Below are 22,951 nucleotides of genomic sequence, written 5' to 3' on the forward strand. Positions count from 1 at the left end.
ATATCACCTTGCTCCTTTCTCCAGCATCAGTACAATTCACCTCCATCACGCCAATCGAGAATTCAGCATCGAAGGAGCAGTTCACACACGCTGACTCTCAAACAGTATCATCTCTGCTAGTCTTTGTACTGCCTTGCATTAGATCTCTGGTGAAACTGACTGTCCTTACACTCTTCAAAAGACTGCACACAACATTCTACCTTCAACTCGACTAAACAGTAAACAAGGTTAAAATAACTGTTTCTAACTCCAGTAAAAAGATCTCAGGACTTGAACCATTGTGTGTTTGATACAGAGGTTCACATTGATCAGATATTACCAATGGGGGATTGTTAATTATTCAAGTCTGACTCCTTTACCCAGCTGTCGATGGACATCAATCCAATCGTTATCCCCAGTTCACTGCCAAGGGTAGTGAAGTGTATAACAAACAGGTTTGTGAATCTTCTCAAACTTGGAGTGGCCTCAAGCAGTCAGCAAGAACGAGCTTGCATTTCTAAAGCAACTCTTCACCAGGTGACCAACTGCCTCATGCACAATGGGGTAACAACTTTAACCCAACTCTCCAGACAGGAGAGCCAAGAGACTGGGCAGAACCAGTAAAACCAAACTGAGTGGAAACTGGTGCGGCAGCTGAACCAATCAGCTTCACAATGGGCCATATTGTTAACCAATGGCATCCAGTGTGTGACCTTGCAGCTCAAATATGGTTGGTACGTAGGCAAACACAGCAAGATCCCAGAACAGCCAGAGATGTCAGGTCAATCTATTTTTCATAATATCACTTGAGAGAGATTGATCGGAACACCAGGACTCCTTGCTGTTCCTACAATAGTGCCATAGCATCCTGAATGGCCACCTGAACCATCAGCCTAATTCCTCCATTCAGAGCAGGACACTGGTCATTGAAAATTGGACATTTTGGTGAGTATAACCCACCATCCAATCTGGAAACACCAACACTCTCCAACTTTTAGTTGTGCTGGAGTAACATTTTCTTCTCTAAATCCTGTTTCAAGCTCCACTGTACACGTCCTAGGCCGATACCTCAGTGCAGTACCGAGGGACTGAGGAACTGCCACACAATCAGGGAAAACCTGAAACCAAAGCATCACCTCACCCCAACCTCTCTGAGCACCGCATGAAAACATTTCTGTGGCACCAGGAATGTCCTCTTGTCTGGACTGGCATCAGCAGAAACAAATAATGATCTGGCACATGTGGGCTTAATGTGGGACTGAGTATAGTTCCACCGACAGTGATGTGACAGAATACATGACCCGCATCGACAGAGCCCTGTGCGCAAGAAAGCATGGAGACTGCTCCTAGCTTCGATCCTTTACTATACATCTACATCGTTAACAAATGCATACAATTAATCTACTTCATTAAAACCTACCAGATGGTATCAACACCCTACAACAACTTCATTAGCCATTTATCCCTTAGCTGTTAGTGGGATCTTGCTGTGTATAAATAAGCTCCTGTCCTTCCCCCACATTATAACCTTCCTGCTGCAAGGTCATTAACGTTAATGTTTCTCACTGCGTAGACATCTGACCCACTCAGCTATTCCAGTATCGAACTGGGGACTCACTGGGCCCGGCGCTACACAAAGAAAATTCTCTCAACCTGGTTTTAAAATAAATAAAACCTTTATCTCCCATCGGTTTACCTGCTGCTGCACAGTTAAAAAAAAAGGCAGAAGAATAATAATTCACAGATCCAAGGTCAAAAAGCTTTCCTCGAAAACACGGTAACAGATAACAAGAATAGAAAAGGTCACGGCCACTGGGTCGAGGCTTTTACCCGGAACACGATCCAGGAGCAGAACGTGTGCGTGGGGCTAAAGTGGTTTCAGATGAAGATCAGTATCACCTTCCCAGGGCCGAGAGAGAGAGAGAGAGGCAATAAAAAGCAGCCTTGCCACATCTAGTGAATAAATTGGAATAAAATTACCTGATCGCTCATCGCTGCATACAATTACACATCTGAATTAACTGTCCAACCACAAGCATCTCATTCATTTTAAATTGCATTTTTAAAAATCCTAGCGCTCAGAGGTCAGAGAACTCCAATCAAAGCAAAATCCAGGCTGTAGGCAAGTTTATTAAAGAAAAATCCCAGTGTGCATCCAGTCAACAACAGAAACTCTTCAGATCAGCAGAGTCTGGGAACGAGCGCTGGCAATGCTGTTATTACTGCTGTGCTGAAGGGACTGGGCCACCATAAGTAACAATGTCGAATATTGCTGCTGGTTGCTGGAATCCCCATGGATCTGACCCCCTTCGCCAACTGATGCCACCTCGCTGATAAGTATAGACTGAACCAAGTAGTAAAATGTGGTAAACAGCGGCACAGATTTGGCATGGTACACAGCCACCTCCCTGTCCCCCAAACATCTGGTGGCACATTGTAGGTGTAACCAACGCCAGAGAGACAGACTGTGGCACAGTGGTTAGTACTGCTTCCTCGCAGCGCCAGGAACCCGAGTTTGATTCCTGGCTTGGGTCACTGTCTGTGTGGAGTTTGCACATTCTCCCCGTTCCTGAGTGGGTTTCCTCTGGGCGCTCCGGTTTCCTCCCACAGTCTGAAAGATGTGCCGGTTAGATGCATTGACCCGAACAGGTGCCAGACTGTGGCGACTGGGGGAATTTCACAGTAACTTCATTGCAGTGTTCTCAGCCTACTTGAGGCTAATAAATAAACTTTAACTTCCTCGTTCAAGGAAGCTCATCACCACCACCATCTCGAAATCAGAGATTTGAAAACAAGAATGAGATTTTTTAAAATGGAGGTGTTAGTGAGCACCGGGGTAATGGGTGAACGGGAATAGGTGCAGAGCACAGATAGCAGAGTTTTGGATGAATTCCAAGTCAGGTGGAGGTTAGCCAGGAGAACATCTCCACTATTTTTTTGAATTTCCAGCTGTATTTGCATTATGGACTATTTGATTATCAATCTTCACCTCTCCCACCAAGCCATTCTCTAACTAATGTAACCAAACTTTCTTGTAACAAGGAATGGATCTCCTTGTCTCAACTGTACAGATATTTTATGAACATTTGTGATGTGAGAATTATTATTTCCTTTTAATTCTAATGCATCAACGATTTTGGGAATGATGGTTGTATTTGCACTCTTTCCTGGGCAGTGACCACCTGCCCATATTAATCCAAGCTTTGTTTTTAAAGGCAGTATATTTGGTGTGTTCTGGGAGCAATATTTGCTATACCTCATCATAAAAGATAACAAGACTTGTTATTAACATAGCACCTTTCATGACCTCAGGATTTCCCAAAATGAGCATGAGGTAACATTAAAGCGGTCATTTTTGTAATACAGGAAACATGGCCGCAAAAGTATGCACAGCAAGATCCCATAAATAGCAATGTAACAATATGGTTTCCTGGTAATTAACAGCATCGAAGAAATTGAATTAAGGGATAACTATCGATCCAGACATTGCGAAGACCTTTCCTGCTCTTATTCAAAATAGTGTCACGATATCACCAACATCTGGCGATTTAATGTCTCAAACAAACATTGGCATCTGTTGCCAGTGTAGCACTCCAGAGTATGGCACCAGGTGACCCCTCCTAGATGGTGCACCCAGGTCTCTGCAGTGGGGCTTAAGCCAACACCTAATGCAGAGGTGAATGCTCCGTCCCCATTGTATGAGAGGCAAGTCCACAAATATTCCATTAGCTTATGAATTTCCAACCTTCTACATGACGGATCCAGAACTGCCTCCAAGCCAGTGATGTTATGAAAGATCCTTTGTTTTTGCTTGGATCATTAGGGTCAGTTCCCGTGGTACCAAACTAATAACAGATGTAATTATAATTCAGTCCAATAAGCAGGGAAAAAAAAACTCAACAATATTTGATTCCAACCGGTTCTGAAGCTAACAATTGCAGAGGCTTCAAAAGTAAAACAATTTGCAGAAATAATTTCTGAGTGAGAATCCTATTTTATGAAGCAGTGCAGAAACATAATCCTTTAAACATCTTCAAACATTTCAAATCAGTCTGTGGCACCAACCACGGAACTATTCAGATTCAGGTGAAAAAGTGTTCATTTTGGAATCCGAAATCAAAATCTCACTGTTTCTTCTCATTACTGTTAATTTTTCCCTTTCCCATGTTTAATTCAGATGTAAAAATACTTTAATGTGCAAGAACAAGGTGGTTATGAATTTGTTGGATATTCAGAGAGTACCGCCTCAATCTCAACCCCAACTCCTGGTGCAGGAGAGGAATCTTTCAGCGCTCACAGCCGAATTAAATTAAATAAACAAGAAAGCACAGCAGCATTTGAGGGCGACTGTAATCGTGTTTAAAGCAGTTACATTCCTAACAGCTCCAAGGCCCAGTTCTACTGAGACACAGATCCCTGCAATGTAATCTTATTACAGAGCTACTTGCTGATTTGGTTTGACAGCAAAGTGCGACACTGGCAACAAACTGGTAAATGGAAATAGAATCGTTAACTCATTCGTTGCTGAGCTTCACTTTCACTCCAACATTTCCAGCTCTCAATGACTTAAGCAAAATCTGCCACCGTATTCTGATGCACATTACTGACATCGAGTATAGACTGAAAGGTCTGATCATTAACACACTTAATGTGAGACACTTGCAGTTATATAGTTTCTTTTCACAATCTCAGCGATTTACAGCTATAAAACACTCTATTCTTATATATATGGGATATGATTTAACCTCTTAATAAAAGTCGTTTTTTCCCACTTTACAGGTAGCTTGTGGTTTGAATTGCAATGTGGAAGAACAAAAGGGTTGAAAGTTGTTCATTCCCAGATGCTTTAGGGTTTAATACATCATGGTACAGTTTTGCTGACAGTGCTGTTTAGATTCCGCTGAAGTGCAGAATGTGCGAATTGTGCCGATTGAGTTCTTTTTGTGGTCACATTGTGAAGAGAACCGAGGCAGTGGGACAATGAAACTTTGGATTATTGGTTACCTCCCAAGGGGAAATCATGAAGGAAAAAGGTCTTTTTCACAGCAACACCTGTGCTGCTATAATGAATTGCAATGACAGCGTTTGTGAAAGATCTCAGGCATTCCTCAACAAGTTGGAGTGCAGCAGGATTAACAGGATTGATGAACATTACATCTCCACACAGTCAGCCGAACATGGTAACAAAGAACAAACAGACAATTAAAGACACCGCATTTGCCTGGACTTGATAGAAGACAATGAAGTGAGTACATTGCAATCATATTCAGTGTTAGATTCAAACAGCCAGTTGTGACGGTACTGTGCCTTTAAGAAATTTTATTTTAGTTATGTTTCTCTGCAAAACGTTTCCAGCAGGCCCTGAAATTTGTTGGCATCGTGTTGTCTGTAGCTGGTGGCCTTTATTGCTTCAATTATTCTGCCTCAGCAGCAATGTTTATTTTTAATCTGGTCTAATGCAGTGTCCTGTGCTTTTAATGTGTCCCCATGGGATTGTTGAGTGGACCTTTATTGAGGTTGACTTGACAATTTATATCATGTGGCTGAGGGCAGCTATGCCTCACAGAAAAGCCCAGCTTTTAGATTAGTTTCTCAGTTGCTGCTAGAAGCTGGTGGAGGCAGGCAGTGTCCCTCTCCAGAGACGTTCTGAAAGCTCCAAGACTAGAAGGCTTTGGAGATTTGATCCAATATTCAAAGGACCAATTCACAGAAGGTATTAAAAAGCTGAAGATCCAGCATCATGTGAGCATTCTTGCTTTTTTTGCTAAGTCTGGAGAAGGGTCTGTATGTCTGTGGGATGACGTTTGAGTTGGAACAACAGAGATAGCTAGCTGTTAAGGATTTTACTGCATCATGTTTAAATCAGAGGGTGGTGAGTGTCTGGAACAAGCTGTCAGAGGTATTTGTAGAAGCGGGTACAATTTTGTCTTTTACAAAGCCTTTAGACAGTTACGATGGTTATGGAGGGATATGGGCCAAATGCCAGCAATTGAGACTAGCTTAGGGGTTTTAAAAAAGGGCAGTATGGACAAGTTGGGCTGAAGGGCCTGTTTCCACACTGTAAACTTCTACAACACTATTTGGTAAAAGTTATGCTAATTATTTCGTTATATTCTAATTGTGTTCTTAATTAAATTGTTTGATAAAAGCTTCCTAGGGGGTCATTTTAACCATACCTGGTGTGAAACACCTTATGCTCATCAATGCCAAAATCAGTTGTGAAACTTAGGATCTATGCTAACTTCACCAAAACACCTGGGCCTGGGTCTTAACACAACAAAATACTTTTTGAAGTGTTTTCACTACTGTAGGAAACAGCCAATTTATACACAACAAGGCCCTACAAATTGCAATGCCTCAATGACCAGATAAATCGAGGGATGAATATTGACCGGGACACTGAGGAGATCATCCTTGCTCTTCTTTCCAGAAGTACCATGGGACTTTTAGGTCCAGATGGTTTAGCTATTTCGTCTGAAAGACAGCACCTCCAGCTGTGCAGCACTCTCCAGTACTGCGGCAACAACGTCAGCCTAGATTTCGTACACGAGTCTCTGGAGTGGGACCTGACCCTTTAATCTTCTGAGTCAAAGATAAAAGTGTTACCCGTTCTATGCTGCACCTGGGCCATTTGCACAGATACTCACTATCAAAGACATATTCACAAATACCCAGCAGACTTGCACGGGACTATATTGTGAAAAGGACACACACAATGATACAGCAGTTCTGGAAATTTCACACTACGCTGCAATGTTGGAGGAATGATGGGAGATTTTGTGCCCTCAAGGTCACTATCTTCTCCAGCATCCCTCCCCCTCCTCCCCCCAATCAAAAGTGAATACCAAATTCCTTCACAGGAATCTTCAGCTCCTTCAGCCAAATGCAGAACCACGTTGGAACAAATTCTCCAGAGAGCAAGACAAACTTCAAACTTTCCTTCCAGAGTTACAGGGGGCATATTGAAAACCACGTACTTAGAATTCCCAACACAACAAGGAATAGGACTATCAGCATTTGAGAAAACAAAGATTAACATTGACTGCTACACCTGGGATAAAGGAGGGATTGTCAGAGAGTAAATAGGAGAGACTGGCAGCAAGGTCAGTAACAAGGACACAGGTTTAAGAAAATTGTCAGGAGTCTTGCAGAGGAAGTTTGTTTTAAAGCAGCGAGTTATGATATTCTGGAATTCACTGTAAAAGGGATGGGTTGTGGGGTGGGCACAATGAAGAGCGATTCAGGGATGAGGGTTAACTTTTCTCTACAAAATGATCCCATTCTTAGTTCCCATCACTCTGCAATAAGTTGGTGAAGAATAAATGTGGGTATAATAATAAACATTTAGCTTCCTCAGTGTCTCCAATAAGAATGAGTCTCTGAAGCCACACAGACTAAAATTCCAATTTGTGTCCAGTTGATGAATCTCAGTTGGAGTGAACGTGTACAGTAAGCCTCAGTGCTCTATGCCGAGACACTCCTGGATTTAGTTGTGACTATCTCACATCTATTTTTGGACTAGGTTCCATTGAGCAGTTTTGGACTTCCCCAAAAGGTGGAATTATCTTTTACACATATCCTATTGAAATCCTTTTGAATTTTACAGATTGGAAAGCCCAAATAGGCATTGGGAGAGATCAGGATTGGGGTGGTATGGAATTCCCCATGGATGAACAGCCTGACCCCTGGGGGAAGAACCAGAGCGTACACATCCGTGAAATTATAGCAACAGTCGAAACACACTGGGAAAGGGACAAATAAGAGATTAACATTGGAAAATAAAATTACTATGCGACAGGGGTTCGGATAGCTCTTTGCTCAACTCCAAGATAGTGTGTCAATAAAGTTCCCCAGAGACAGGCACTGCAAGGCATACATTTGTCCCAATTAAATTTTACTTATCCCAATAGCAACTCAAATGTCAAATGCATAAAGATGTTCTGCAGATATTTACAATTAGCTCAACGGCTGCCTTGCAAAATCTCCAAACAAGCCCTCGGCACGGCAGGTAGCTGACATTAGTGCCGTGTGTCATTTGCAGTCTATCCCTTTTCTCACGGATACGTGGCCCATGTATTTTCGGCCACAGAGTCACACCAGTATCTCTGGCCAGAGGAGAGATAATTGGGTCATTTCCTCTGCCAATCGCTCCAGGAGACTGCATTGCAGCAAGTGGCTGGCACTGATCTGATTTCATTTGTATGCAACAATCTTCCACTTGCTACATCTTGCAGGAACAAATCACCCTGCTATTATTGGGATATGCTGCTGTCATTTTGGCCATGGAGTTTAGTTTGCTGTAGTTCGCAGGGACCATTTTTTAAATAGACTCTGTAGACTGTTGTTGTAGTGCACGGTTTAGAATCCGCTCAGAGTAAACGAATACCATTTGCTGTGAGTCTTGCTCAAGTCCCTCCCTGGCTCCAATCATTGTCACAATTGTTTTAAGAGGAACATTGCATATATCTTAAGCAAGGAGGTCCTGGGAAACCATCGGTTAGGTGTCAGATAGAATATTGTGTTCAATTTCCAAGCACCATGCCTCAGGGAGGATCCCAAGTCTTGCAGTGCATGCAAAAGACACTTATCAGTATAGTGCCAGGGTCGAGGGGCTTCAGGACTGTCCAGAGACCAGAGAGATTGAGGCTGTTCCTTAGAGTGGAGAAGGATGAAGGGGAGATTGACAAAAGGTCTTCAAAATTGAGGGGTCTTGATAGATTAGATCAGAAGAAACAATTTCCACTCGCGTAAGGGTCAACAGCTGGAGGTCACAAGGAGTTGAGGTTGAGAGGGAGATCAGGAGAACTGTTTTCACACTGCAAAGTCTTATGATCAGGAATGCAATGCTTGAAAAATAATGGAAGTAGTTTCAATGATAACTTGGATATATATCTGAAAAGCAGCATTATGAAAGGCAATGGAGAAGGAGCAGGGATTGCGACTGATTGGATAGCTCAACCAAAGTGCTAGCACAGGCACGATGGGCCAAATGACTTCTTTCTGCACTGTAAGATTCCATAATAATCCCAGGCTCCTGGTGCTGGATTTCTCTTCACATTGTCAAATGCAAGCTTTCCAGAATAAAGCTAGGAAGTTGCTAAAGTGCACAGCAGGTCAGTCTATGTGTCAAGGCAACACAGTGTCAACGTTTCAGGTACATTTCCCATCTTTACAGGTACCAACTGGGCTGCTGTGTATTCCCAGATTTGCTGCTTTTTTCCCCCCTTATCATTTTCAAAACTCTGAGTGAATGTAAAGGAGGTAAACAGACAACTCACTGCGACATAATACTCCAGTTCACCAGAGTCACTCTCTCCACATGCAGATCTAAGTATCAATCTAATTAAAGTCTTTATTCTTATTTAATTTTACATGTTTGGTCAATTACGTACATTATCAGTGTAATAAACTCACAGTATATTACATCTCTGGGAACAGGGATTGCATTTTTTTTAATGAGAAACTTGGATCAATGTGGGAGTCTGCAGGGTAATATCAAGTTTATTGTATTCATTCAAGGGATGTGGGTGTGCATTTATTACCCGTCCCCAATTGCCTTGAGAAGGTGGCAGTGAGCTTGCCTTCCTGAATAGCTGTAATCCATGTGATGTAAGTACACCCAGTGCTGAGTTCCAGGATTTTGATTCTCTGACATTGAAGGAACAGCTGATATATTTCCAATTCAGGGTAGCGTGTGCCTTGGAAGGAGATTTGCGAGTGATGGTGTTCCCATAGGTCTGTTACCCCTATTTATCCAGGTAAATTTGGAAGGTTCTATCTAAGATGCCTGAACAATTGCTGCAGTGCACCTGATAGGTGGTACACACAGCTGCCACTGTGCAGTGGTGGAGCGATCGAATGTTTGTGGATGTGGTTCCAGAGCTGCTTTGTCCTGGATGGTGTTGAGCTGCTTGAACTGCACTCATCCAGGCAAATGGAGAGTATTCCCTCACACTCCTGACTTGTGCCTTGTAGATGGTGGACAAGCTTAGGGGAGTTTGGTAGCGAGTTACTTGCCGCAGGATTCCTAGCGCCTGACCTGTAACACCAGCATTTATATGACTAGTCCAGTTCAGTTTCAGGTCACTGGTAATCACCAGGATGTTGACAGTAGGGAATTCAGTGACAGTAATGTAATTGTCAAGATGGGATGGTTAGATTTTCACTTGAAGATAGTCATTTCCTGTCACTTATGTGAATTAATGTTACTTAAAACAGTAGCTACATTTCAAAAGTGGCTCCATTTGCTGTAAAACAGTTTGGGAAGTCTCAATATTGTGAAAAGCACAACTTGGTAAATCCACTAATTCAAGAGAAACTATTTCACCCAGAAAGGAGCTGGGGCAAACAGCATAAATGTCTTTAAGGAGAAGCTAGATGAGCAATGAGATAGGAACAAGTTATTTTAATTCAGTTTGGATGAAGGGGGTGAGGCAGCTCACATGGATCATTGGAACCAGCTGGGACTATTTGGGCAGAATGGCCTGAGCTCTGTGTGATTTGATGCGAAGTACTGGGAACTCTTATCTGGAATCTTTCACTCGGCCTCAAGCCTTCACTTTGGTTTAATTGCCGCAATGGTGAAACGTAACCCACTTACCCCAGTTACATGACGGTGAACATGGAAACATTTGCAAATGAGTTACTAACAGGCTCGTAATGGGAATTCTCCACCGAGAGAGATGTGAACAGGTAAAAGTTGTCAACACAGAATTCCTCCAGGTGAGAGCAGCATGTGGCAGCGATCACCTTCTGAAAAGGGAGATACCGGGGCAGTGATCTCACCTGGGGATGCCAGAGAAAAATCCCAGATTTTTCTCCCCACAAATTGGCTGAGAATTTTAGAATTTAGCATGGCCAATGCACTAGGTCTTTTCATCTGGTTACCCCTCACCCAGGAGACTGCACGTCTCAGTGGAGTTGAGGGTTGGGGGAGGGGGTGTATTATTGTGATGCACAAGGTAATAAACTGCGTGGAACTGGAAAAGATCAGAGAGCTTTTTTCAGGTCTGTCACTCTTTATATGAAATCCGTAATGACTACAAATAAAGCACTCAGAGACAGATTGGCTGCTGTGTGATTATATTCAAAGAGGTTCGTATCATCTCTCAACTTTATCCTGAATTTGAAAAGCAATAAGCTCCAACAAATCAACAGCTGAAGTGATTGCCTCCCTCCCCATTAATTTGCTCCGACAGGCTCAGAAGGATCAGGAACCCAAGTTTATTATTTTGCAAAGGAACAAATCACCTCCTATTTAAAAATCCTCACGGCACAATTCTGTCTTTAGAAAGTGCTTAAAGTCAGAGAATGATACAGCACATGAGGAGGCTATTCAGCCCACTGTTCCTGTGCCAGCTTTTTGAAAGAGCTAACCAGGTCAGCCCACTCTCCGTGCACATTCTTTCCCTGCAGTATTTATTCCAATTCCCCTTTTCCTACTGAATTTGCTGCCACTGCTCTTTTGTGCAGTGAAATCCCAGTTCCCAATAACTCGCTGCGTAAAGAATCTCTCTTGCACCTGCCTGGTTCTTTCGCCAAATAATTTGTGAAAACTGCCCGTCTGTTCTCCCTCCTCTCTGTCAATTTACAGTTCCACATAGCAGCAACCTGCAGAGGCACATCTGTAATAACAGCAATTATTTGGTTTCGATCGTGCTGAGAACTCAGTTGGCTATGGCAGCCAACTTTTGGCTTTAAAAGCTAAAATCAGAAAAGGTTGGAAATGTGTCAATCTCCAAAAGAGAAAAGATGATCGACAATTTGGGAGGTTCTGACATCGGGCATCGTGACTCGACTAATAATCCAGAAACCCAGGGCAATGCTCTGGACACCCAGGTTCAAATCCCACCATGGCAGACGATGGAATTGAATAAAACAAATCCAGAAAAACAAGTCTAATTATGACATGTAACTATTGTCATAAACACCCATCTGGTTCACTAATTTCCTTTAGGGAAGGAAATGGAAACATAGAAACTAGAAGGAGGAGGCCATTCGGCCTTTGAACCTGCTCCACCATTCATCATCACAGACGATCATTTAACTCAATATCCAGATTCCCTCCTAATATCCTTTGATCACTTTGGCCCCAAGAGCCAAATCTAATTCCTCCTTTAAAAGGACTGCTTGCTGTGGTAGTGAATTCCACAGGCTTGCCACTCTCTGGGTGAAGAAATTTCACCATATTTCAGTCCTAAAAGGTTTACCTATATCTTTAGACTATTTGCCATCCTTAGCTGGTCTGGCCTTCCTGTGATGTTAGATTCACAGTAGTGTGGCTCCCTCTTAAATGCCCCCTAGAAGCCAGACACTCAGTCAAGGGGCAACTGGGGATGGGCAACAAATGCTGGCCTTGCCAGTCATGCCCACATCTCATTCCTGGGCGATTTCCTCTGGACTCCCTCCAATTGTTGCCCAAGCACCCAGAACACCAGGCCTTACTAAACTGATTTAAATTCACAATCACCTCCTTCAACCTATAATTTCCACTCCTGGTGAGAACATCTTTGCTCAGTCAGGTTAACAGACGTTTGCTAACCTAACAAATTAAATGCCTGCTTCCCTTTCGCTATTCCACTGGCTGAAGTTCAGCCCAATTAAAATCTAATCCATTCTGTCACCTCTCTCTCTCTCCCCTAATCTCATGACTTTGAGCCCAACTCCCTGTTCACCCATTAAGCCACCTTGCCTCGGGTCCTTTCAATCATTGCACTCATTAAATTGGCTGCAGTGGCCAAACTGGCGATGTATAGAGACACCGGTTCCATGGACACCTTACACATTCCTTTAACGTTAACTTTCACACCATGTCAGCACAGTACAAACCATTCCTCCCCTCTCTGACTCTTGTTCATAGAATCCCAACAGCGCAGAAAGAGGCCATTCAAGCCTGCACCAACGCCAATCCCACCCAGGCCCTATCCCAAAACCCCACATATTCACCTTACTAATCCCTGGGGAATTTAACCATGGTCAATCCACCTAATCCGCACATCTGGACTGTGGGAGGATACCGGAGCACCCGGAGGAAACGCATGCAGAAACGGAGAGGAATGTGCAAACGTCACACAGAGAGTGAACCCGAGTCCCTGGTGCTGTGAGGCAGCAATGCTAACCATTGCACCACCGTGCCACCCCAGTATATTTTATACAGGTTCACAATTGCTGGCTCTCAGCTCATCCCACAGCTATGCTTCAATTGCACAACTGTTAACCGAGGGTTGGCAGTCAAACCTGGAGCTGTTCTATCTGAAAATGCTCAGCATGGTACCTACAATACACCTACTGAGCAAAAGCAAATGTGGATTCATTAAAGCTTACCAATGGACCCTCAAACTTGAAGTGTCATGGGGGGTAATACACCCCACCCCCACTTGCTACATGATTTCACCTCTCCAATAATCATTACCCTGACACAAACATTGTGAATCACTCCAAACCCCAAACTTCAGATACATCTTCTAAATCAGAGCCACACAATGTTGTTTAATGCATTGTGTGTGTGTCCAGGACAAATACGTTTGCTATCCAACACCTTGCACTGACTCTGTCATTCAACGAGATCATCGCTGATCTGCAACCCAACTCCACAAACACAAAGGCTTCCGGAACTCAGAATCCCATCTGTCGATGAAGTGAACATAGATCTGAATTCTGTTGAGCCTTTGCGTACCAGCTCAGCTGTCACTTTGCAAACTGCCTCTGACAGTTAATTTGGATCAGAATTGTGTTAAACAGAATGGTTGGGGAGGAACAGAGCAAAGTAGATGCGGTGTGCAGGTTTCAGGCGGGACAGTAAAGTTAAAGTTTATTTATTAGTCACAAGTCGGCTTACATTCACACTGCAATGAAGTCACTCTGAAAATCCCCTAGAGTGGGCAGGTTTCAGGATGATTGCGAAGGATTAGGGACAACCCTTACTGACCCTGAAACTACTGTTTCTCACGCCAGAGGTGCCACCTTCCTCTCTGTTGCCATCTTTCTCAACTTTAATTCCATATCAATATCATTACAGTCAAACAACCCATTCTTATTCCTCCCAAATGCTACATCCTATAAATTATTCCCATTACTCCATGAATCTATGTTTCTTTGGGAATGGGGTTGGTGGCAGAAGGAGTGTTAACAAAATGGATAGAGGAGCAGGGTCAAAGGCCAAATCCTGCTTCTAGTTTCTAGACATCCTCACCAAAAGCATTTAATCGCCACCTGCTTCTCCATAATAGTCTTCCCGAATCCCAGAATATCAATCACAGGTTAGACGATGGACATACGGACACTTTAAAAATGAGCAATCCTTTGTAACAGGTTAAGAATCCTGTATGTACTTCCTGCTATTGCCACACACACTTCCTGTAACACTTCTCCCATCACACTCTGACACCTCTATTATTGTAAAACAATCTCCAAGTGACAGCAATCATACCTGTGATACATTCTCAATATAGATTAATCCAGGTGTCACATACGCTCCAATGCAAACCTCTGCATCATGGTTAATAACGAGGCCAGAATATCTACAGCTTCTTCCAGTAATTTTCCCACAAAGCCAGTTTGATCTTTAACTGACCCAGTTTTCCACTAAGACTGCAGAACAATTGGGCCTTGATGCCTTAAAGGGGTAACACCTACAATTTAGCATCATATGTGAATATAACATCCCTGACCCTAAAATAGTCACTCTGATTTACCGCTCGGATGACCATTCACAAAATGAATTTAAACATTGTATAGAATTCAGCTGCAGATATTTCTCAACTCTTTCATCGAATTTAAACAGATGTCCCATGACCAACAACACCTTGTATTTATATGGCATCTTCAACATTAAGGAAACATCCCAAGGTGCTTCATAGGAGTATTATACGGCAAATTTTGACACCAAAGACATACAAAGAGAAATTAGGTCAGATGACCTTAAACTTGGTCAAAGATGACCATAAACTTGGTCAAAGATGACCATAGGAACATAGACATTAGTCAGCAATTTAGCCTAACCAGCCTGCTCCACCATTTGACATGCTGCTGGCAGATCTTATCCTAATCTCAACTCCACTTTCCTGCCCTCCTCCTAGCCCTTTGTCCCGCTTTTAGGTTTTTAGGAGTGTCTTAAAAAGATGAAAGTGAGGTTGAGAGGTGACGGGGAGGAAATGTCAGAGCTCGGGGCTGAAACACAGCCACCAATGGTTGAAGAATGACACCAATGTAATACAAATCATGGCTGATGCAGTATCACACTTCTTTACATTACTGTTGTATTAATATTGCACACTATACAGCATCCTACAAGAAAAGAAATGACACAATTGTTTTCTTACAGATCAGGAGGGCTGTGGTTTTGATACCCACAAGCTCACAGGAAATGATAAGACTGTGGGTGCTACAATCGGTCTAAGTGTCCTTAGAGGAATGAATTATCAGTGACCCCTGCTGTGAAGTGGCAAGTGTGTAGATTGCAAGTGAGGATGCTCTCAGCCTCCACTGCAATTCATCTACTTGTTCAACCATTAAATTGCAGCACAGCACTCACCACACAGGTAAAGTGTGGCCAGTTCAGTGAGGGCTGTTGTCATCCATGGCCACAGTAGCCTCATAGACACGAGGAGTCTAACTCAGCAACTGTGTTCAAATCCCCATCACAGCAACTTAATTCTCTGGTAAGGCTGGAGGCTTATCGCAAGATGCCCTCGAGAAGATGGAAGCCTATCAGACCGCTGCAATGGCTGAGTGGCTTGCCAAAGGCCAACACATTAGCTTAAACCCTTCAGTCCTTAGTGGCAAGTGGATGGGACCTCGACTGGGGAGACACAAGAAAGGGAAACAAAGATAGGAATGAAAGATAGAAAAGCAGAAAGCAAACATGAAAGGCAGAGGAAACAAGTGTTAGCAGCAAATCGGGCCAAAGGCAGAGTATCTGAGCACATGGAGCATTCACAATAAGGTGGACAAATTAACAGCACAAATGGGTGCGATATAACTGCAAATAGAGGCAGGGCGACCAAGGCTAGGAGTGGAATATCCAATATTTAGGAAGGGTAGGCAAAAAGGGAAAGGAAGTGGGGTGGTGTTGGTTAAAAATGAAATCCGTGCAATATTAAGAGGCAATATTGACTCTGAAAATGTAAATCTGTCTGGGTGGAGTTAAGAAGCAAGTTAACAAGGGGTGGAAAGCATCACTGGAAGATGTCTATAGGCCTCCAAACAGTAACCGTAAGATAGAGGATGGAAACAGGAAACTCAAGGTGCATGTACCAAGAGTGCTATACTAATCATGGGTGATAAATCTACACAGACTGGACAAACAAAATTAGTAATAATAATACTGTGGTGGACAAACCCCTGGAGATTTTTTTTAGATGGTATGTTGAGGAACTAGGGAACATGCTATCCTAGATTTGGTATAATGCAATCACAAAGGGGTTAATTGATAACCTTGCGATGGGTCCTTTAGGGAACAGTGACCATAACATGATAGAATTCTTCATTGGGATGGAAAGCGAGAAAGTCCGATCTGAAACTAGGGTCCCAAATCAAAACTAAGGAAACTAAAACATGAGGCAGAAGTTGGCTAAGATAGATTGGGGAACTTGATTAAAAAGCATAATGGTGGATAGGCAATGCTAATATTTCAGAAACAAATGTGGGTATTGCAATAGTTACACACTCCTTTCTGGTGCAAAAACACAAGAAAAGCAGCCCAATCACAGCTAACAAAATAGATTACGGATTAGGTTAGAAATTAGTATTATTATATGGGAGGTGGAGAAAGAGAGAAAACATGCTAGAGTATGGCATTGAGACAGAGGATTAGCCCTGGGCATACTGACTGGTGGAGCAGGCTTGAAGGGCAGAATGGCCTACTGCTGCTCCTTTTTTCTGTGCTAAGATAAGATAAAGGTTTTCTTTCTTAAAGTGAACCAGTTAGATTTCCACAACAATGTAATTGTCTGATTTTAAAATTGAATGTAAAAAACCCCACTCTGGCAAGTTACAGAATTGAATTCAATAACTGGCTTCTTTGTGAACTGGCACTGCAGGAAATGAATACAAAAGCTGCAGTCAAAATTCCGTCAGCAAAACCAATGTCCTTCAGGAACCAGGCCATGTCTTATTCTGGTATGTATCACACCAGATCTACACCGTGCCTTTAGAGCAAGAACTACTTCTCGGTACGACTTATTGCTTTCAGGAGAACACTATGTGTGTGGGGGGGGGGGGGGGGGGGGGGGGGCTCCACAATTATATTTTTTCTGCATTACTAATTTGGGCAAAAGGATGGATCAGTTTAATATACAAGAACCTTTGCTGATTACTACCTTCAACTAGGTTACAGTTGCTGTTCTATTAGATAACTGGGATGCTGCAGTTCCATTCAGCCTGACAGCTTGACAAGATTGTGTGGCATTCCCACACGTGAATTAGAAGACAGAACACACCAGCCACTGCAACACTGCTGTGCCATTGCCTGTATCATATCAAAGAACGATACAGGAGTAGATCACCTGACCTACTGTACCTGTGCTAAGGTACACTGCTTTTATTAATCAGACTCCACCAATATTTGTTTCCCCCTTCAAGAATTATTTCTCATTTTTCTTTTGAATGTAACTGCTGAATAATTTTCTCCTGCCACTCTTTTAGGCAGTGCATTCCAGATCACAACTCGCCATGTAACAACGTTCTGCTTCTTTTACAAGCTCTCTTAAATTTGTGTCCATTGGTTACCAACCCTCCAGATTCTGGGAACAGTTTCTCCTGATTAACAAAACCCTTCACGATTTGGAACCGATCTAGGATATTGTTACAGTTACATTAGAGGCGACAATCCAATACTGAGACAATACACACTGATGCGTCACATTTCTATTCATCATCTCAAATCGATCGGAGCAATGATGCCCATTGAAACAGTTGATAACATTGTAAGTTCAACCTGGAGTTGTAACAGGGACTCAAATGTGCTCTCTCCAAAAACAAAAGTTTGCCAGACTTTGGGAAGACTTAATCCGTCATTGTGTGCTGGACACTGTCAGAGTTTGTGTGCTGGCTATTTCTCCCTGGACAGTGTGTCAGAGTTTGTCTGCTGGCTATTTCTCCTGGAAACAGTGTCAGGTTTGTGTGCTGGTTATTTCTCCCTGGACACAGTGTCAGAGTTTGTGTGCTGGCTATTTCTCCTGGAAACAGTGTCAGGTTTGTGTGCTGGTTATTTCTCCCTGAACACAGTGTAAAAGTTTGTGTGCTGGCTATTTCTCCTGGACAGTGTGTCAGAGTTTGTGTGCTGGGCTATTTCTCCCTGGACCGTGTCAGAGTTTGTGTGCCGGCTAGTTCTCCCTGGACAATATCAGAGTTTGTGTGCTGGCTACTTCTCCCTGGACACAGTGTAAAAGTTTGTGCGCTGGCTATTTCTCCCTGGACAGTGTCAGAGTTTGTGTGCTGGCTATTTCTCCCTGGACAGTGTCAGAGTTTGTGTGCTGGCTATTTCTCCCTGGACACAGTGTCAGAGTTTGTGTGCTGGCTATTTCTCCCTGGACAGTGTCAGAGTTTGCGTGCTGGCTATTTCTCCTTTGGACAGTGTCAGAGTTTGTGCGCTGGCTACTTCTCCCTGGACACAGTGTCAGAGTTTGTGCACTGGCTATTTCTCCCTGGACACAGTGTAAAAGTTTGTGTGCTGGCTATTTCTCCCTGGACACAGTGTAAAAGTTTGTGCGCTGGCTACTTCTCCCTGGACACAGTGTCAGAGTTTGTGTGCTGGCTATTTCTCCCTGGACAGTGTCAGAGTTTGTGCGCTGACTATTTCTCCCTGGACACAGTGTCAGAGTTTGTGTGCTGGCTATTTCTCCCTGGACAGTGTCAGAGTTTGTGTGCTGGCTATTTCTCCCTGGACACAGTGTAAAAGTTTGTGTGCTGGCTATTTCTCCCTGGACACAGTGTAAAAGTTTGTGCGCTGGCTACTTCTCCCTGGACACAGTGTCAGAGTTTGTGTGCTGGCTATTTCTCCCTGGACAGTGTCAGAGTTTGTGCGCTGACTATTTCTCCCTGGACACAGTGTCAGAGTTTGTGTGCTGGCTATTTCTCCCTGGACAGTGTCAGAGTTTGTGTGCTGGCTATTTCTCCCTGGACACAGTGTAAAAGTTTGTGTGCTGGCTATTTCTCCCTGGACACAGTGTAAAAGTTTGTGCGCTGGCTACTTCTCCCTGGACACAGTGTCAGAGTTTGTGTGCTGGCTATTTCTCCCTGGACAGTGTCAGAGTTTGTGCGCTGACTATTTCTCCCTGGACACAGTGTCAGAGTTTGTGTGCTGGCTATTTCTCCCTGGACAGTGTCAGAGTTTGTGTGCTGGCTATTTCTCCCTGGACACAGTGTAAAAGTTTGTGTGCTGGCTATTTCTCCCTGGACACAGTGTAAAAGTTTGTGCGCTGGCTACTTCTCCCTGGACACAGTGTCAGAGTTTGTGTGCTGGCTATTTCTCCCTGGACAGTGTCAGAGTTTGTGCGCTGACTATTTCTCCCTGGACACAGTGTCAGAGTTTGTGTGCTGGCTATTTCTCCCTGGACAGTGTCAGAGTTTGTGTGCTGGCTATTTCTCCCTGGACCGTGTCAGAGTTTGTGTGCTGGCTATTTCTCCTTTGGACAGTGTCAGAGTTTGTGCGCTGGCTACTTCTCCCTGGACAGTGTCAGAGTTTGTGCGCTGGCTATTTCTCCCTGGACACAGTGTCAGAGTTTGTGTGCTGGCTATTTCTCCCTGGACACAGTGTCAGAGTTTGTGTGCTGGCTATTTCTCCCTGGACAGAGTGTCAGAGTTTGTGTGCTGGCTATTTCTCCCTGGACAATATCAGAGTTTGTGTGCTGGCTATTTCTCCTTTGGACAGTGTCAGAGTTTGTGCGCTGGCTATTTCTCCCTGGACAATATCAGAGTTTGTGCGCTGGCTATTTCTCCTTTGGACAGTGTCAGAGTTTGTGCGCTGGCTACTTCTCCCTGGACAGTGTCAGAGTTTGTGCGCTGGCTATTTCTCCCTGGACACAGTGTCAGAGTTTGTGCGCTGGCTATTTCTCCCTGGACACAGTGTCAGAGTTTGTGTGCTGGCTATTTCTCCCTGGACACAGTGTCAGAGTTTGTGTGCTGGCTATTTCTCCCTGGACAGAGTGTCAGAGTTTGTGTGCTGGCTATTTCTCCCTGGACAATATCAGAGTTTGTGTGCTGGCTATTTCTCCTTTGGACAGTGTCAGAGTTTGTGCGCTGGCTATTTCTCCCTGGACAATATCAGAGTTTGTGTGCTGGCTATTTCTCCTTTGGACAGTGTCAGAGTTTGTGCGCTGGCTATTTCTCCCTGGACAATATCAGAGTTTGTGTGCTGGCTATTTCTCCCTGGACAGTGTCAGAGTTTGTGCGCTGGCTATTTCTCCCTGGACAGTGTCAGAGTTTGTGCGCTGGCTATTTCTCCCTGGACAGTGTCAGAGTTTGTGCGCTGGCTACTTCTCCCTGGACAGTGTCAGAGTTTGTGCGCTGGCTATTTCTCCCTGGACACAGTGTCAGAGTTTGTGTGCTGGCTATTTCTCCCTGGACAGTGTCAGAGTTTGTGCGCTGGCTATTTCTCCCTGGACACAGTGTCAGAGTTTGTGCGCTGGCTATTTCTCCCTGGACACAGTGTCAGAGTTTGTGTGCTGGCTATTTCTCCCTGGACACAGTGTCAGAGTTTGTGTGCTGGCTATTTCTCCCTGGACAGTGTCAGAGTTTGTGTGCTGGCTATTTCTCCCTGGACAGTGTCAGAGTTTCTCACAGCCACACTGATTGAGATCCCCCTCCCCAGACAGGCAGCAATGAAGTCCGATACCTCCTGATGTTATAGTCCTGTAGCTGGGAGATCTCCGCCAGGCAGCCGGCTGATGTCTCCAGGTCCATCGAGTGCCTCTTGGCTCCGGGCTCGGCGCTGCAGCTTTTGGTGCGGAAGATTTTGCTGAGGCGGATTTTGAGCGAGTTTTTGCGGGATTTTCCGGGCAGGCGGCTCAGCAGCTTCTCATCGGCGAGCGAGGGGCTGGGCGAGCTGGAGCAGCGGCTCAGGCGGACCCGGGCGGCGGGGCCGGGGCACGGGGAGGCCGGGCCGGGGCTGCAGCCGGACCCCGGGCCCAGGCTCTCGGGCTGGGCCTCGCTGTCTCTCCGCCTCCCCGGGGAGCCGCGCTCCGGCTCCGGGGGCAGCTGGAAGGCCCCGGCCTCAGCCTCGGCCTCGGGCTGGCAGCTGCCCGGCTCTAGGCCGCCCAGGCCGGCCTCCAGCACCAGCACCGCGTCGCTGCTGTCGGCCGGCTCCTCGCTGGGGGAAGCCGCCGGGCCCGGGCACTCGCAGCCGGGGGAAGCCGCCCACTCGGCCCCGCCGCCGGCCACCGAGAAGCCGCCGAAATGTCGCGCCAGCTCCCAGCAGACGCGCTCCTGCTGTCGGGGGCAGCAGGCCGGGGAGCGGGGCGGGCTCGGGGCCTGTGTCCGGGGGAAAGGCAGCCGGAGGCGGCCTGGGTCCCCGCTCCCGGCCCGCAGCGGCTTGCGGAAGACCATGAGGTGCGGGCGGGCCGCGGGCAGCCGGAGGTGCTGCAGCTTACAGCCGGCATTCTGGTAGAGGGAGTCGGGCCGGCCCGCGGCCAACACCCGGGGCCGCTCCGGGGCTGAGCCCCCGCTCCCGTCCCCTAAAGCCGGGCCCAAAACCTGCAGCAAAACCAGCTCGGCAGCCGCTTCACCGCTCATCATCCCGGCCCGGGACCGGGGGGAGAGAGACCCGGGGGGGGGGGGGGGGGGAAGAGAGAGACCCGGGGCGGGGGGGGGGGGGGGGAAAGAGGAGACCCGGGGCGGGGGGGGGGGGTACAGGGGGTAGGGGGGGGCAGGTGGGGGGAGAGAACCGGTTGGGGGGGGGGGGTGGCAGCGGGGGGAGAGACCCGGGGGGGGGCACCGAGAGCCGGGGGGGGGCAGCGGGGCTCTAGCACATTAACCCTTTATCCGCCTGTCCAGGGATGCTCTCCCCCCTCCTCTCTGTCTGTCTATTCCAGGCTAACCCTCTCTCCTATTCACACTCCCTCCTTCCCCCTCTCCTCCTCTCACTGTCTCTCCCTGTGTCTGGTCCAGGCTAATCCTCTCCTCTCCCCCACTCTCTCCTTCCCTCTCCTCCTGTCTCACTCTCTCCTTCCTTCTCCTCTTCCTCACACTCTCTCCTCCTCACTCATTCATTCACTCTCTCCTTCTCCCTACACTCTCTCCTTCCCTCTCTCTCTCCTCTTCCCTTCTCTTTTTCTCTCCTTCTCACACACTCTCTTCTCCCCTCTTTCTCCTCACTCACACTCTCTCTCTCCCTCCCTCTCTCTCTCTCTCTGTTCCAGGCTAACCCTCTTCTCTCTGCGCTGCGCTGGCCCCGCAATCCAGCATCTTTGCAGTGACACACAGCAGCGAGGAAAGCTTCATGAGCCACAGCTCAGTGTTTAAAGCCACACCCGCTGACACTTCCGCAAATTCAATGCAATCCCCTCCCCATCCGACTGCTGGGCACTTGCAAAGGTCAGAGCGCCGGGCTCAGGCCAAAAATCTCGCAGACACTGTCACCAGCACGAAGCTTCTGCAAAGGTTTCCTTTACAGTGTTTGAAGGATATTGCACCAAAATACCGTAAAAACCTGGAGCTGGGGTATCAGGTGCTATCAGCTAACATGAAGCGGATTTCCGGCTGAGATGAAAGGTCATCTTTGAAGCTGCTTTAGCTGAATTTGGTTTACACTGAAGGATTTTAACCCTTTTTTCCCGATGTAGTTTTGTTATCGGCACGGACCGATTCCCTTAAAACAGTTAAGGAAAATGTTCCAGAGATGCAGTAGATGTGCCATGAGAATCCTGTGTGGTTGTAAACCTATTTAAATATCCTCCCTATGTTACAGTGAATTTTATCGGTACATCCTAAAGAATAGAAACTCTGCTGTTTTAATTTTTATACATTCATTAATAAA

At 45.5% G+C, this 22,951-nt stretch overlaps 1 protein-coding gene across 2 annotated transcripts in view; it reads right to left on the reverse strand.

Annotated features, from left to right (window-relative positions):
- socs7 (suppressor of cytokine signaling 7) overlaps positions 1-21,724 on the reverse strand; it is a 61,702-nt gene extending 39,978 nt beyond the window's left edge. For both annotated transcript variants that reach the window (XM_080213392.1, XM_080213390.1), the window contains exon 1: positions 20,813-21,724. In XM_080213392.1, coding sequence (XP_080069518.1) covers positions 20,813-21,711 — 899 coding nt within the window. In that variant the 5' untranslated portion in view covers positions 21,712-21,724. The remainder of the gene's footprint in view (positions 1-20,812) is intronic.
- Between the last annotated feature and the right edge of the window lie 1,227 nt (positions 21,725-22,951).

Source organism: Carcharhinus amblyrhynchos, chromosome 27, assembly GCF_965287045.1.
Source record: "Carcharhinus amblyrhynchos chromosome 27, sCarAmb.v2.hapA, whole genome shotgun sequence".
Classification (NCBI taxonomy): domain Eukaryota; kingdom Metazoa; phylum Chordata; class Chondrichthyes; order Carcharhiniformes; family Carcharhinidae; genus Carcharhinus; species Carcharhinus amblyrhynchos.